General features: G+C 39.1%; 2 protein-coding genes across 2 annotated transcripts; both read left to right on the plus strand.

Annotated features, from left to right (window-relative positions):
- The first annotated feature begins 245 nt into the window (after positions 1 to 245).
- Positions 246 to 10,357, plus strand: LOC144045070 (uncharacterized). The gene is made up of 5 exons (XM_077559878.1): positions 246 to 495; positions 1,170 to 1,279; positions 3,104 to 3,196; positions 5,363 to 5,533; positions 8,970 to 10,357. Exons 1-5 carry the CDS (start codon positions 345 to 347, stop codon positions 9,147 to 9,149), a joined length of 705 nt encoding a protein of 234 aa, XP_077416004.1. The 5' UTR covers positions 246 to 344; the 3' UTR covers positions 9,150 to 10,357.
- Positions 10,358 to 11,094: 737 nt separating this feature from the next.
- Positions 11,095 to 15,537, plus strand: LOC144045069 (uncharacterized). The gene is made up of 10 exons (XM_077559876.1): positions 11,095 to 11,237; positions 11,632 to 11,738; positions 12,614 to 12,715; positions 13,061 to 13,162; positions 13,269 to 13,403; positions 13,496 to 13,633; positions 13,698 to 13,746; positions 13,823 to 13,849; positions 14,542 to 14,568; positions 14,660 to 15,537. Exons 2-10 carry the CDS (start codon positions 11,679 to 11,681, stop codon positions 15,217 to 15,219), a joined length of 1,200 nt encoding a protein of 399 aa, XP_077416002.1. The 5' UTR covers positions 11,095 to 11,237; positions 11,632 to 11,678; the 3' UTR covers positions 15,220 to 15,537.
- Positions 15,538 to 16,256: the final 719 nt, after the last annotated feature.

A 16,256-nucleotide genomic window follows, 5' to 3' on the forward strand; every position in this document is an offset into this window, starting at 1 on the left:
TGGCTGGGATGCCTCTGTGGAGGAAACAGGAATGACATTAATCTTACTATTACATTTGTAACGCCAAACGAATGACTGTCGGCCCTTGTTAAACATGTAAAACATATGCAGATGTACTTTTTTCCCCTTGGAGTTAACCAACCAGTAAACTGTCTGTAGTCTGACCGCTGCCCGGTGACGTCAGTGCGCCTTCACCGGCTCATAAACGCTGTGGTGTGTTTACAGACCGCCGGACACTTGGAGATCCGGGTTGCAGAGCGCATGTGGAGTGTCAGCCTGTTGGATTACACCATGTGGAAGAGCTACGAAGCTTGGTGCCAGTACGGACGAACACATTTAAGAAGATGACAGCTTTGGTTTTAAACCTGATGGGTTCAGGGACATCTCTGAAAGCAACATTAACTGTTTACACAACAGAAATGTCCGCAACTGTAAATCCAACCATTCCCTCCTCTCAGATGACATCGGATCAACTCACCGTGGTCGCTGCGTGTTGTAAGTACATTTGTAAAACGCAAATGTTGTTCTCACGCAATCCTTTGTTGCATTGTGATAAAGTTAAGATTATTTCATGTAATATTTCTTAGTATGGCAGGAGAGGACTTTTTTTGTTTGTTTATGTATTATTATAACTAACTGCTTGCGGTTTTTATTAGATTAGGACATGCGTTAAACTTTCATGTTATTATATTACGCATTTTTACACTTCATTTCAGTTTACATTAGAAAATAGGAAGGGATATGGTCAAAGGAAATTCTTGGTGAAAATAAATGCTTGTAAAACCAGTTGAAACGCTTGTCCAGCAAGTTTAAGTGAGGATAAAGTGCATTTTTCTGCTAACACTTAAGAAACACGAAGTGGACAGACTGTATTGATGGGCCACATAAAATGATGTGATGTTTGACACCTGTGCACTACTATATTAGCTTTTACTATCAAGTTGTAGTTGTTTTTAGCTGCCAGCTACATCGCAGGAGATTCAACATTCAAGTATCGTTGGTGTATGAACAGGCTTTGTGTCAATTTAATTCCAATTGAATCAACTTTGTTTTAAGTCTTGTGAAAGCATTTTTTTTTTAAACCAATGGTCTTTCGCAAGTTGTTTCATGGGAGTAAGCAGCCTGGTTATCAGATATTAACCCTTTCTTTTTCTCCTGCTCACTCACAGTTTCCTCCCTGGTGTTTTTTGTTGTTATTGTGGTGCTCCTGTCCATCATTTACCGCAAGGATCCTCAGTGCTGCAGATTGTGCTCCTATCAGGGGCCACATGCAGATATGGTAAGCGCTTGGAACAACATGGAAAAGAAAAATAAATAAATGCCTTTTGTGCTGTTCTGGAGTGGTCAGCATGTTCTGTTTCAAGATGAGGCTGAGGAAAGCCAGGCCCTAACACAGCACGTGATCCAAATGTGTCGCAATTAGCAAGTGTCACATTCAATTTGCAGAGCAGTGTGAGAACTTCTATATTAAACTTGATATGATCATTGTCTGATAATGGATTTGCCACAGTTAATTGCATTGACGATAATAAATGCGGCACCACTCACACCAGTGCTATTTTGTTTCAAGAATGTGAGGAGCACAATCTCAGCCACATATGGACTATCAGCTAAAGATAATGAATTTGTAAAGCTGTTGGTGTCAACACGCCAAAGAGGTAACGTTTTCATTCTTTCTGCTTCCTCTTCCTGACTTCGTCCTCACCTCTGTGAGTCCCAAGGGGTGAAGTTTGACTGTTATCTTCTTATTGCAGGGACATGACTCATAGCTCCCTCACCACAACTGACAGGAAACTCTGTTCAGTTACAGCTAACAGAGCGTTTCACCAAGAACAAACTGAAGCTTCAACCGCAAGTAGTTGATAAGAGGCTGGTCAAGAGTCCATCCCCATCCTGTGCCCCAAACACCGAATATAATTTGGAATAACGTAGAGGCAGGAGGTATTTTATTTGACTGATGATAAATGACGCGGCTATTGAATTGAATTTGAAACTGTTTTTGAAAAACAGACATTCCGCAAGGGAAACAAACACAAGCGCACTTGTTCATTGTGTTGCCGTGGGACATTTCCATGTCTTCAACTTCATCGCCACATACCTTTCCCTGCTTCACTTTGCATCATGAATAGTGGACAGACCCTACTGTGGGTGTTGGGGACACAAGGCAGACAATGGGCCTCCTTTTTAGTTGGCGCTGGTGAAAAAGGCACATTGCCCTTGGGATCCTCCCCCGACTTCAGTGCTGATTTTACACGGTTGTGCTTTTTCACACAAGCTGAGTCAATGGCTGAGACAAAAGGACATCTCGCTTTTTTTCTCCTTCCTTTTTTGCTTCTTGGAAAATGACCCCTGACATCACGTTTTTAGTGTCATCACGGTCTCCCTGAAATGATGTGACGGTTATGGCAAAGGTCATTTGTGTGTGTCACTTAATATATAAGTGATGTCATTGTGTATTGTGGCCTGGGAAAAGTTTCATAATTCAAGACAACCTGGAATTATCATAAAAAAAAAACTCCACTTGTCTTGGCATTTTAGCATCCGTTATTCTCCTGTTAAAATGTAATCAGGCAACAAATTGACTTTGTTGTAACGCCGCCCTAAATGACATACAAGGACATAATGTGGAGTGGAGTGTGCTTGTTAAGCGGTACCTACAGCGGTTAAAAGAGGACTGAAGAGATGCTGAAAAGGCCACACTGTGTGGTTTGTTGCCAAGGGACTCTGATGACACAGTAGGACGCCATATTGTTCCTCAAACAAAGGAGACTCATTTAGACCCGAGACAATTACCTCGTTTTCCTCACAGCCCCCCCCCCCCCCCACCCTCCAAGTTGCCAACACCTCATACAGTGACACGTTGACAGGTTGTGTTGTAAAAAGGGGTGGGGATGGGAGGAGGCAGGGAAATCAAAGGGTGGTCGTCTTATTGATTAGATAATTTATGGTATCACTAAACCAGCTAGTGTCCACAGTGATGAAACAAGGCATGGAAAATAGGCCAAAAAAAGCACACAAAAAATCTGACTAATTGAGGCATTTGGGGGTGCTCAGTAAACTTTTGGGTTGACAGATGCCTTTTGTGTTTCTTCTTGTTTTACAGGATGCTCCTCCTCAGTACTACAGCAGCAGGCAGACACTGGTGGGATCATCTTGTTTAGAGCAGACACACTTCCCAGATGACAACAACACCGATGTAAGTGAGACATGATGTGTTTTTGCACAATGTGAGCACATGAGAATTTTTACACTAAATTTGTCTCACATGATGTGATCTAATATAAGAGCTGCGTTAAATATTGTTTAATTAGATAATGAGCTCAGTTTGAATAACACTACCAGGTATAACTGAATTGGAATGGTTTTGAATGTGTGGTTGTAAATTGCTGTAGTGTTTGAATTACATTGTATCATAATTGGAAACGTTTCTAATGTTGTGGTTACATTTGCAAATTAAACTACACCGATCTGACCAGATGGATTGGGATTGAATGGTTTAGCATTTTCTGCAAAATCGGTGATCGGCTGTAATGTCTTAATTTGCCCGATCAATCAATGATGTCATTGATCGGCTCCGCAAATGAAGCCATTACATGTTATATTTACAGTGGTGGTTTTTTTAAAGATTTTTTTTCCCAGTTATTTTTTTCCCATGCATTTCAATTGTTGTCAATTATGGATGGGTGTTTTGCTATGTGTGGTTGTGGACTATGTAAAACTTGTTTAAATAGATATATTGCTCCACCTTCTGATCTAATCGGTGATCAGTAATCATTTTTTATGGGTCAAACTCGTTACTTGCTGTGATCAGTGAGTGGTCAAAAAATCCTGACTGTGTAAAGCAGGGATGCTCAAACTTTTTCCTCCAAGGGCCACATACAGATAAATCAAAGGATGCAAGAGCCATTTCAGAAACTTTATCAAACGCGCCAAAATCAATCAAAACTGTATATTGTTTATATATATTACAGTTACTTTGAAAAAAATATTGTATTTAAAAATGTGTTGAGTCAAATAGTTTATGACCCCCCCACCCCCAATTTTTTTTCTTTTGTTTTATTGGGGTGGCTCGGCCTTTTATCCCATTAGAACAGAGCCACCAATGCATTGATCAGCAGTTAAATCCCATCTTTACATACAGAATCAAAATGAGAGCAATATGTAGTAATCTAACCATTTTCAAAGCAGTTAATTAATGGTGCGGCTGTTTTGAAAGCACTATGTATAAGAAGACCTGACATTTGATAGGTTGAACCTAATAGGTTCACAATTTGGACCGAGACACAGAGCAGAAGGCGCAAGAAACAATTTTTTGCTTCTAAAAATGTATGATTAATTATTCACCACACTTGTCATTTTACATGTAGTTAAATTAGATATTTTCATATCTAGAAAAACACTATAGAATATAATTATTTAGTAGTAGTGGTATAGTCTCCATCAACTGTACAAATTGCGGGCCGCTGAAAAATGGGCAGCGGGCCGCAAATGGCCCCTGGGCCAGAGTTTGGACACCCCTTGTGTAAAGCATACTACAAATTGCTGTCATTATAATGCATTCCAAATCAAAATAGCAAACTACAATCATAAACATATTGTGTGAATCAGTCAAAACTGAACATCATTATTTGTAAAAGCAGAATTTTAACACAGCTCTTGTATTAGATCTTATTATACATACAGCATTTAACCACTTACTGTTGACTGAAAATGGCATTATAGTTGCCCAGGGCTCAGGTAACGGCCAATTACGGCTCAGCTTCAGGAAACTGTTGAGACATGATTGGTCGTTACCTGAGCCCTGGGCAACTGTGATGACATTTTCAGTTGACAGTAAGTGGCAAAATGGCCGACTTCTGAGATGGATAAAAACGGGTGGATTTTGCTGTTTAACTTATACTCCATAAACTCAATACTATCCAGAATGCTGATTTTAGACTAGTGGGGGGTCACATACAACATATTGTAAAGAAATGTTTTGGGTTTGACTTGTCTTTCAAATAAAGAAATAATAAAGGCATCTGCTCCTATTAATCAGATTGCTTTACTTTTTGCATGAAAGCCAACTAAATTCCCATGGGACATTCTTGCAATGTGCTATTAATCAAACAAAAGGGGAACTTTATCCATAGTATACACTAGATGCACTTTTATAGATATACAATTATTATGACACTGTATAGACTGATCGGCTTTATAGTAAATACACATAATACTGTAGTAGTTTGTGGTTGAGTTCAAAATGGCTTTAAATCGTTACTTGGACAATCATTGGCACATGACAGTCAGCATGTGTCATGTGTCCGTATTCCCAAATAACGACCCCGCTGTGTTTTATGGCCTTTGTGTGACATATTTGCAGGGGAGTCAGCTGTTCTATGTCGGCCTGCCCTCCAGCTACGGACTGCCCTCTCTGGAGACCCCCCTGCCCAGGCTGCCCTCTTACGAGAGTGTCCGAAAAAAGGATCGCCAGAGGCAGATCCACATGATGATTGCAGACCGCTTTGGCCTCAATGGGCCTATTGAGACGGAGGTAGGATACATTAAAGTGGATATAGACAATGGTGTATTTCATCTTTTATGTTAAAAAATGCTCCATCATACTAATCGTGATGCTTAATGGCGGGCCCTCAGCTGTGGCGCCATCATAAAGTATTGTATACACTCCAATCAGAGCTCATTCGAAGCTAGATTTCATTCAGGGCCGAGTACACGGAACATGCTATTAACCCATCGAACGCTCACTGCTGGCGGCCACGTTTCAAGGTTTTACAGTGTTGATCTTTCGCTGAGCTTTTGACTCGCTTGAGCAAACAAGGTAATGAGAAAAAGGCACATCAAACATAATTAAAGCCAGCACCCTGAACACAAACAGTATCTGAGGGAGCTGCTTTGTACTCGTGTCATTTTTTGCCGCTTTGACCTTTTCTCCTTTTTCTTAATTAAACAATCCCGAGTGTTAATGCCTGTATGGAAGCACATGCACACATAGTTCTTCCTGCTCATAGAAATGTCCCCCTGTTTTCATACTTGGTTAGACTTTCAATGGATGGTTCCGTTATTTCCCTCGTCTGCCCTATGGCCCGAGGCGTGATAGCAGTAAACTTTACAGTCTTGAATGTGTGTGCATGTGTGTAGAGTCACTCCAGTCACATGTGGGTCCCTGTGCAATTAAAAGATAAGGGGGTCAATCTCCCAGATATGTTCAGAGAGATAGAAAACCATGTTCCAGGTGGTTCACTTGAAATCGATGAACTGGTAATGTAAATGTAAACAAATAAACATGCCTAGCTTATTCTTTTTCAGGTGTTCTTCAAACAGTTCCATTTTACTTTCTGTTATATTGCTTTAAAGGCTTTGCAGCGTATTGTAATTTTAATGATGCCATTTATTATCACATTCAACTCCTTCGACATTAAGAATCCCTGCAAAAGATAACAAGGTTGTTAATGAATGGATCAGTTTTAATAAGACAGCCAAATCAATGATCAATTAATTGTTGCGTGTGAATTAATGCTACTTATTTGGTTTAACCGTCCTCATTACCCCCCAAAAAAGGACAAAAATCCAGACTTACTCTGCTGATACCAGAGGATCACTTTACTTTATCTTGAACTTTTAACACACCGAAAATAATCTCTCTGCTTTACTATAACCTTCTCAATTAATTACTGTATTTTAGAATATCTTTTTGCACAACAACAATGTGTAAGTAGAAATTGCATTCATGATGTGACTGAAGGCTTCATTGTCTAAATACAATGCAAATTAGCTAAGGGTGGTCAATACCGTTTTTCTTTAAGACCGATGCCAGTACAAGTACTCAACCCTGAGTATTCACTGATACCAATACTCAGTACCGATACAATTAGTACTTTTGATTTTAAAAAAATCTAATGAACCGATGACTGATCATTTTAATGAAAGAATAGTGTTCTTTTTTCTCAGATGTCTCGATTTGCATTTTTCTTGCATGAAATCAATGGCAATTTTCTGTATACTGTATTTTGTATAGGACACAGAATAAAATGAATTTAAATAAATAAATTAAATAATCCAGTAGAAAAAGTCCCAAAACGAAATATGTGGTTGTGCAACTTCATTCAACCGATATTGCTACCTGATACTGGGACTTTTGCGAAAGGTGCAATTGACCTTTCGCAAAAGCCCCCCCCCCCCCCTCAGTTGACGCTTCTGGGTCTGACATCCTGCTGTACGCGTACAATGTAAATCAACGTACCAGAGCATGTCAGTGAGTGTTTTCGGAGCAATACAAGCGTGATATCTTCCATTGAACCCCTACATATTGGTCAAATCTCAGCGGATAGCGCAGGTGCAATACCACTGAGCCAACCACAGCACTTATAAGTCTTTTGACATTTTATCATTTAGGGTGATGATTCAGCAGCCAGGGCAATTTTACCAAGTATACTTAGGTTGGATATAGTTTAGATTAAGACGTTTTCATATGGTGCAATGGTAGGATTTTATTTATTTTTTATTTATTTAAAGAAAAGGGATAACATGTTCACTTGCTGAAACAATGTGACGATTGGAAACATTTGGGGGCTTAATGGAACGCGACATTGTGATTCAGAGACAAATTTAGGAACGCGATCCGAATCACAAGTTCTGCCTGGGTTTCGGTACATAGCAAAACACAGTTTCGATTTTGCCATCACTACACTCTGTGTTTCAACCTTACAACAACTTGTCAAATTCACTTTAGCTCTACAGTAGAGGCAAGATCATCCACAAACCTCATTCGGTTGCTAGTTAGCTTTAGCCTAGCCCACTATAGTCTTATAAACCAAACCTTGGAGCAAACGTACGAATGCTTGTTTTGGAGACATTTAGCTGGGGGTGAGACCGCCCACACTATTTAATTGAAGACATCGCTCCACTTTGTGGATTTCTTATGTCTGATTTACACAATCTATAGGCCCATGGCTTCACTGTTTTGCTTGTTGGAGGTCCACAGCCGGTTGAAATTTTGTTTGGTCTAGTTTTATTGACGATGCGGAGAGGAACTTGGCGGCCTTTGGGGGCGTGGTTTGCGAAAGGTCAATTAGGATGGAAACTGAGGAGGCTGGCTTCCAACACAGCCTAAACTTCAGACTCCAAGAAAACTGAACAAAGAGTTTATCCGAGCGCACGTACTCACCCGCGCACTGTGGACAAGCTTGAGGCTGCAGTTATGCGTTAGGCCAGAGGTGGCAGTAGTGAGTAAAAAAGTGACAAACTCCGCAATGCACCTTAAAAAAGTTATGTCATTAAAGAATAAAAGATGTCTTTTCAAAAATAAGGTGTTATAAAAAGATCAGTTAGCTTTACGTCATCACTAAATGTTTTTTTTGCCCAATTGACCATGCTAATCAGTACTGAAAAAGGATGGCAACGAGGCATTTATTTGGGAGTAGGGACAGATTGTTTCCATGCAAACACATATAATGTTGACAATAACACATCACAATAGTTTGGCTTGTTTTCTCCCCAAAGCAATGATCAACCACTTTATAAGCTAAACCCAACTGAGCATAAATAAATAATTAGTACAAATGTGCATGAAGGCCTTTGATTCAACCCAATTTCCTATTCACGGATGCATCTCTACATGAAAGATAGTACTTACTGACTTGTCGTCAAATGTATAAATGTATCCTTTGAATGCTGGCCAATAGTCACATAGTCAATAGCATCACTTCAAACCAAAAGTAATGTAAATGGGCTTTCACATACTGTATATAGCACTTTTGCACCAAAAGGCACACTGACTTTCACCTTCTGTAGTGATGACGATTCTATGGGGCCGTGACTGATATGGGCACTAGGATCACATTTTCTGTTACACCAATTACTTTGCTGCTGATTGAAACCAGAATCTTCTCACAAAGCTCTACATGACATATCGGTACTTAAATACTGTATTGTGTTAATCTGTGGTATTTTATTTCCAACATTTTTCACAGCCACCTCCATCATATGAGGAGTGCGTTCGTCACTCTGTGGTGCTGCCGTACAACATCCTCTCATCCAGTTTGGACACCTCTCCCACATTGGGTAGCGGCACCAACTCTGCACCTGATGGTCAAAGTGAGCCACCTCATCCAGACACCTCTGAAAGCAGCCACGATGTTCTTCCTGTATGATACAGAGTTCTGAAGACGTCTGATGAATGTGACTAACAGGACAGGCGTGTGGAATTTAAAACCATAAAATGGTTTGGAACATTGTTCACAAATCTGTTGATTGAAATACCTCAAGACTTCTGTTTAGCAGGAGCTGGGCAACCAAAGAGGAGCTGCCGTGGGAGAAAAAAAAGAAGACTTAATGATGCTGGTACAACTTGAATGCGACGGGGAAGTAAAAGACTGCAGGAAAACTGTGAACTGAAGGAATAAAAACGCCAAAAAGTTTTTTCTTTTTTTTGTCAAAAGAATATTGCGTCTGTGAAAGTTAGTGTTAGAATTTTTTTTTAGTGGACTGAACTGCTCATAAAATAAATGGGACCCATTCCACATAACAATGAGTAAACTATTCTAGTCAAAAATCTTAATTGTTTAAATGATATAATTAATTACAAACAAGACCAATGGAAACCGCTACGTAATTCATGGAAGATAAGTATCGAACAAGTGGCAGTTATAAAAATATAATTAAAATCGAAATGATAAAAAAGTCTTTAACTGCTATTTTTTTGTTTTATCCATTTTCCATACCTTTTGTCTTCATGAAAGTTGCATGTGAGTGGGAGCCAGTACACCTTGGTGCCTTTAAAGTTGCAATATGGAACTTTCCCCCCCAAAAATAACTTTACAATAAGCTTTTTATTTGACCATTGATGAGTGAAATGTCTTCTAATTATTAGATTAACACCTTAGCTGTTCACAGTGGGTACTCCTACAAGCCTCTGGCCAATAGTTTTCAAACTGTATTCGGGTTCGACATAATGCGCGTGGTGTGTATGTGAAGAACGGTATGTGCAGTTTCATTTTTTGTCAGCAAGTAGCAGTAGCGATTCAAAATTGAACATTCGACGTTCAGTAACTTTAACAACATTTTGTCCTAAAAAGCAGTTTATATTTATTTAAAATAAACATTTTCATAAGTCTTCAAGAGCTTTGTGAATATGAAATAAAAAAAATAAAATAAAAAATGTAGGAATGCATGGTTTGCCATTTAGACCTCACCTACCATTGTTACATTATCTCACAGACACTTTGGTTATCATGCTTGTTTTGTTGTTGTTTTATTCTTTTTTAACAAAATGACTGCTCATTATTCATCTGCACAAACGTCTGTAATTATACATTGGCCATTAGAGGAAAATTTCTGTCCCCCAATGGCAAAGACATTATTATTCAAGTTTGTTCTCGGCAAGTTAGTATAGCGGCTAACAAAGCTAGCATGTACTCTTGAGCAAAACATTAGCATTATTTACAACCCTACTACTTGAAACCCTGGCTATTCCTGTCATGAGAATAACACAAAAATTTAAAGTGTATTCAAATAAAATATAACTTTTATTATTCAATTCTAAAGAATTTATTCATCATGTATTTGACTACGTTAGTTTTCTGGTGCCTCCTGAGTACTGTATAGGTATCTGTAACACAGTTGCGCTAAAAAGTGTATTATTGATGGTCAAGGGTGAATCAGTGTGGGTTTACTATGTTACCTGTAGTTTTTTTTTTTTTTTTTAACATAACAAAAATATAAAATAAATCGTCCATCTTTCAAAACTTTTGGTGCCTCTATCCATGATTTAGACTTTACTTGATTTGACTAGGATACCATTATCCAATTTCAATTAATTTGTCTCAAAGTTATTATGTATTAATTACAAATATATTGGTCTTTGTTTTCCTTCATCTCTCAAAGCCTTCCATCAAATAGCAGAAGGTATAAATAAACCTGTGTATACTACTGTTGCTATTTATATTGCAGATATGGATAGAAAATGATTTACTACCGATATTAGTAGGCTACTTGTACAATATTTGTTAGCAGGCAGTGGTGACCTCATCATTACCTTAGAAACATGGCTGCCGCCTGTGCACACAGTCGTGTAGGAAATCGACGGGAAAAGCCGAAGATCTCCGAAGAGCCGAGTGTCAGTCGGATACGTAAACAAGGTCAGCTTCTGCAGCACACAGTCGACGACGGACTTTAAATCGTGCAACTCTTTTCCTGCGACAACAGGATGAACTGAGTTAGTTCCTGTGGCGGTAAGAAAGGTAGGTTTACGTGTGTTTTACTACCAAATTTGCATCGAAAACATCCGTACTTTGCATGCGTAATGGGGAACGGCGTATTTTATTGCGCATTTGGTGCAGTCACCTAGTAAGGTGTATCGTCGTAACTTGGTCGCTAGTGCACGGAAGATTTTTATTTATTCATTTTATTTAACCTTTATTCAACCAGGCAAAATGTTTGAGAACTAATTCTCATTTACAAACATAACCTGAGGAGAAAGCTGCATGGTCATTGCTAGCACATTAATAAACATTACACGTGTTTTTAATTCTAATATTTCTGAATTCGAATTTCTTAAGATTCCTCTAAAAAGTATATGCAAATATAATGTTTATTTTATATTTTATATAATATTTTTTATGTATTTACTTTCAGCATCGACACATTTGCATCGAAGAAGACTCCCATCACAATTAGCCAATATGTTCCAGTGTTTTCATTTTATAGTGGAACCCATCAAATCCATGAGAGTCAAAATAAAGGTAACATTTCTCTACAAAGTGCTCCAGTGTTTAATGTGTAAACTAAACTAGATTGGTTCATGTGTCACATTGATACATGAATCAGGTGACTATTCTTAAATATGTCATTGGGCATTTAACCCTATATGGTAACTTTTGAGCAGGTGTAAAGAAGAAAAAAACACACACGTCACTAGGATATGAGGAAATACAATCACATTTACATACCATTTTGAAAATATTATGATGACAATCATTATGAGGATTCATAACAAAGTATGCATGCACTCAGTTACAAGTTTGGATTTGTAATTAACGTTGTGGTATGGTGCGTCTGTTAAAGTTTAAACTTTATTCACTGCATGCAGTTGACTTTAAAAAATAAAACAAGAGAGAGTGGAGGAGAGAAAGAGAATTATTGCATCACAGGAATTGGTGACTAGGTGAAACGTGCCATAAAATCTGTGGGGGATGGGTTTTTTATTCTGCTGACAGGTAAATTCACCCAACCAGTAATCATTGATGCCTCCATTCCAGTTTGACTTGAATGTAAGGCGGCAATTACAGTCACCAAAACTACTCCTATTGGCACCTTAAGGCTGCCTAACTTGCTTTTTCTTTCATTAAATCATATAACTTGCACTGTGACCTAGATACGCTCTCAATATATCCTTGTGTTATTACAGAGGAGAAATGTTGCACATGTCTTTCAAAAAAATAAATTCCCTCCAGTTTGCACAGTGGGATCTTTAGCGATAGAACACAATATGCAAAATCAAGTCATGACGAATTAGCCAGTCATCAGTTCCGCAGCACGGTGTGCTCAAAACTCTTTTCTGTGTCAACTTTTCAACACCAAATCTGTTCCAGGCAATTAACCCTGAGTTCCTTTTCAGGCGTCGAATGGGAAATCCAAGAAAAAGAAGAAGACTGACAACTTGGATGATGATCAGCTATTTGTTGTGGAAATGGCAAGAGATCTTGGGCGAGTGTGCCAGGTGCAATTGGCAGTGTTTACCCAAACATGCACAGTAATTATAGTCACCCTGTGACATTGTTTGTGTCAAAACAAATCAACATGCAATTGTGTCACTTCAGAAAGGTGCAACCTGTCCTCCACACCCACATAAGCATCACTATCTTCAAGTTATGATGATTTGCCAAAAGAGAGCCTAAATGCCTCTGTGCATACCAAATTTCCTCCTATAGTGGTTATGAATGCATATTTATTCAACTGTAAAGAGTACCTGCCATTGATCATCTATGGCCGACCTTATCAGCTTGTGTGTTTTTGTCTTCACTAAATCCACCACCAACTAGTTTCTCTTTTGTGCTCACTGTAGAGTTCATCAGTCCTGGAGCACATATGGAACCAGGATGAGATCTGGCCAACCCCTCTCTGCTGGGTCTTCATCCTGGAATGGGCTTCCATGTTAGAGAGAAAGGTACTTACAGTATCTTCTACAGAAATATGGTCCATTGGGAGTGGTGGATTGGTTCAGTGCACAATTTCTACTCATAATAACACATCAGGTGACTTTTTGTCCGCAGAAGAGGCCCATGCAGACCGATGGCTGGCCAGAAACTGACGGTGGCAACAAGTGTGATGTGACTGACCAGCAAGATGTGCGGAAGGCCAGGTTAAGCCTCCTGGAATGGATGAAAGACCTGAGGACTCAGCCCGAGGCAAGGAGCTTTCACTGATTTTGTTCCTCCCAAAATGTCCGGCACTCGATAACACCTTCCTCTGTTAATAATTATAATGGTTTGTTATTTAGCAAAGCATTTGGCCTGGGGAAACAGTGGCAAGCATCCTGGAGGACTTGAGGTCAGCTTGGCGTTGGGGCCGTGTGCCAAACCTTCTGAGTGCCATGGAGCTGCTCTTGTGGACTGTGATGCTGCAGGATTCAAATAAGGTCTGTACATCTTTGAATTGACACGTATCAAAGCAAAGATTGAGCTTTCATTTTGGACCCGCAGGATACCATACCGCATCAATGGTTGGTGTGGAAGCAGAAAGCAAAGATTGGTAAAAAATGACCAACTATATGAAGTTATTTTGTGATGACTTTTCCGTCTTTTAATTTGCTGCATTTTTTTTTCAGGTGCTTTATCATACATTCCTCAGCCAGGTCCGTAGCCTTCTGTTGATTGTTAAAACAATGACCTCATTGTCTCAAATGTTTAAACTAGTGGTACTTAATATTAACCTTGTTGAAACCTACCATTTTTTAATGCATATTATTCAACGCTTCTTGATTGATAAAGAAAATATGATTTAAAAATATATATATATATATCATTTAAGATATAGGTATAGGGGTTTACTAGTGAACAAATTGAACAGGGAGAGTATGGAACACAGGAGCGGCAGATACAATGAAAACAGCAGAGGCCCCAGAATTGAACCCTGTGGAACACCATACGTTTGGTTATACATGTGAAACCATATTGTACAAATTCATCTGACCACTTTCTCTTTTTTTGCTTGTCATAGTATGAAGGGATTACAATCATAAATAAATCACACGACGTGCCATCACAATAGCGGCAGCCACAAGTTGACTACTAAGCACACTAATTTCCCTACAGCACAGATAGGCCAAGCAATGTAGCATGATCACCTGCAGTCAATGATGGCCAAGCGAGGTGTATAATCACGATTTATTTGAGTCAGGTGTGTGTCTTGACCTCCGCCGAACCCCTGACACTGACTCACCGAACCCCTGTGGTTTGATCAAACCTAGGTTAAGAACCACTGGTTTAAACTTTGTATTTAAGCATCAATTCATATGAATAAAATATGTGTGTGTTTTTTTGACAGTATGGGATTGGATCACAAATGCTGCAGGTACAGTGTGAATTCCATCAGCGTTTTTATTACTATAAACCTTACACAGCCTTTCTTGCTGTTAATTCAACAATTGTATGTGTTGTGTCAGTGGAAGTGACTCTCGACCAAGATACAGCCAATCCTGATCTTCTCATCTCGGGGGATGATAAGAGGATGCGCTGTGGTTTTGAGAGGAAAGAAATTGCCAACTACCACCAGCGCTTTGATGGCTGGTGGTGCGCTGCTGGAATGGTAGGCTTTGACTCGGGCCGCCACTACTGGGAGGCAGAGGTCGGTGAGCGAGACTGGAGGCTGGGCGTGGCCAAGGAGTCCGCTCTTAGGAAAGGGTTCAAATCCCTCAACACCGACACTGGCTATCTGACCCTGCGTCTGGAAAGGGGCACTGAGCTTAAGGCACTCACGGTGCCCTTCACTGCCCTGCCGCCAGGCCTCATCCCTCGAAAAGTGGGTGTCTACCTCGACTACGATAGCGGCCAGCTGTCATTCTACGATGTGGACAGACGTGTCCATATCTACACTTATAATGAGTGCTTCCATGAGAAGCTGTTTCCGCTGTTCGGCACAGTAGAAATCATTAATGATCTTGTGATCAGGACCCCTGAAGCAAATACTCAATGTCTCTGCGCCACATCCTGCCTGTGGGGTTGATTCATTACCTTGCCAACTTTTCCTTCAACGTCTCCAGTAGATATCATATTAAGGAATAATAAGGTTACAAGGTTATGCAAATATACTAATCACTGGGAGGAATCAAATATCCTGCTGTCAGAGAACATTGCTGTGCTTTCATATAGCTTCAAGGTGTGACTTACCACTCTCCATGCTGCTGCTACTTTCCTCTTCCCACAATCAAATTAAAAACTGTGCTCACATTTTTGGTATTTTGAAGGAGAACTGTAGAATCTACATTGTCTTGTACTGTAATTGTAATTATACGCTGAATAAAATAATAATAATTCATGTTGATGGTATGGTACTTGCGTTTTTTTTAAATTATTAAGCTCTATCTATAAAGATCTATTTTAATGTTTTATAATTGTAAGGATCACAGTCGTTTGTGGTGGAAAATGAAATGTAAATTAATATATGTACAAAATAATAAAAATACAAATATTAAAAAACTGACCATCATGCTGTTTAGCGGTAGGCATCACATCACTTGTATCTTAAGTTCACAAAAATCAACCTCTTCACTACATTTCTGATTTGGACTTCCCTTCATTTGTTCACTTCAAATTCCTTAACTTTTTAAGACACCTATAATATAAAACATTAAAACGAGTGTTTTACATGGCAAGCATTTGTAGAATTACTGTAGCCTGGTGGAAAATTAAATGTAGATTAATATATATGTACACAAAATAATAACAAATATACAGTGCTGCTCAAAAGTTTGTGAACCTCTTGAGCAATTTGGACTTTCCAATTGTTTCAACCTGATTTTGTTGTTCAATCTGAACATTTACATTGTATATGAAATAACAGGTGTAGGTTTAGCATTTCAATGCATTGTTCTTCTTCTTTTTTATTTTTTATAAGTCAAAACTAAATTAAAAATAGTTTTTGGTCAATTCATGTAGGTGCAAAAGTAAGTGAACCCTGAGCTGCATTGCTTAATACAAGCAGTCAAGTAGGATCAGGTAGGACAAATTGGTAGCTAAACTAACCACTGAAATGGACTAATG

This window comes from Vanacampus margaritifer, chromosome 2 (genome assembly GCF_051991255.1).
Source record: "Vanacampus margaritifer isolate UIUO_Vmar chromosome 2, RoL_Vmar_1.0, whole genome shotgun sequence".
Classification (NCBI taxonomy): domain Eukaryota; kingdom Metazoa; phylum Chordata; class Actinopteri; order Syngnathiformes; family Syngnathidae; genus Vanacampus; species Vanacampus margaritifer.

What these genes read in the sequence shown, in the direction of transcription:
- LOC144045070 (XM_077559878.1), top strand. Translation starts at nt 345, where the DNA reads ATGACAGCTTTGGTTTTAAACCTGATGGGTTCAGGGACATCTCTGAAA. An exon ending in CACCGTGGTCGCTGCGTGTT is followed by an intron (nt 496 to 1,169) that starts GTAAGTACATTT and finishes GCTCACTCACAG; the next exon opens with TTTCCTCCCTGGTGTTTTTT. An exon ending in CAGATGACAACAACACCGAT is followed by an intron (nt 3,197 to 5,362) that starts GTAAGTGAGACA and finishes ACATATTTGCAG; the next exon opens with GGGAGTCAGCTGTTCTATGT.
- LOC144045069 (XM_077559876.1), top strand. Translation starts at nt 11,679, where the DNA reads ATGTTCCAGTGTTTTCATTTTATAGTGGAACCCATCAAATCCATGAGA. An exon ending in TGCTGCAGGATTCAAATAAG is followed by an intron (nt 13,634 to 13,697) that starts GTCTGTACATCT and finishes TTGGACCCGCAG; the next exon opens with GATACCATACCGCATCAATG. An exon ending in GAAGCAGAAAGCAAAGATTG is followed by an intron (nt 13,747 to 13,822) that starts GTAAAAAATGAC and finishes TTTTTTTTTCAG; the next exon opens with GTGCTTTATCATACATTCCT.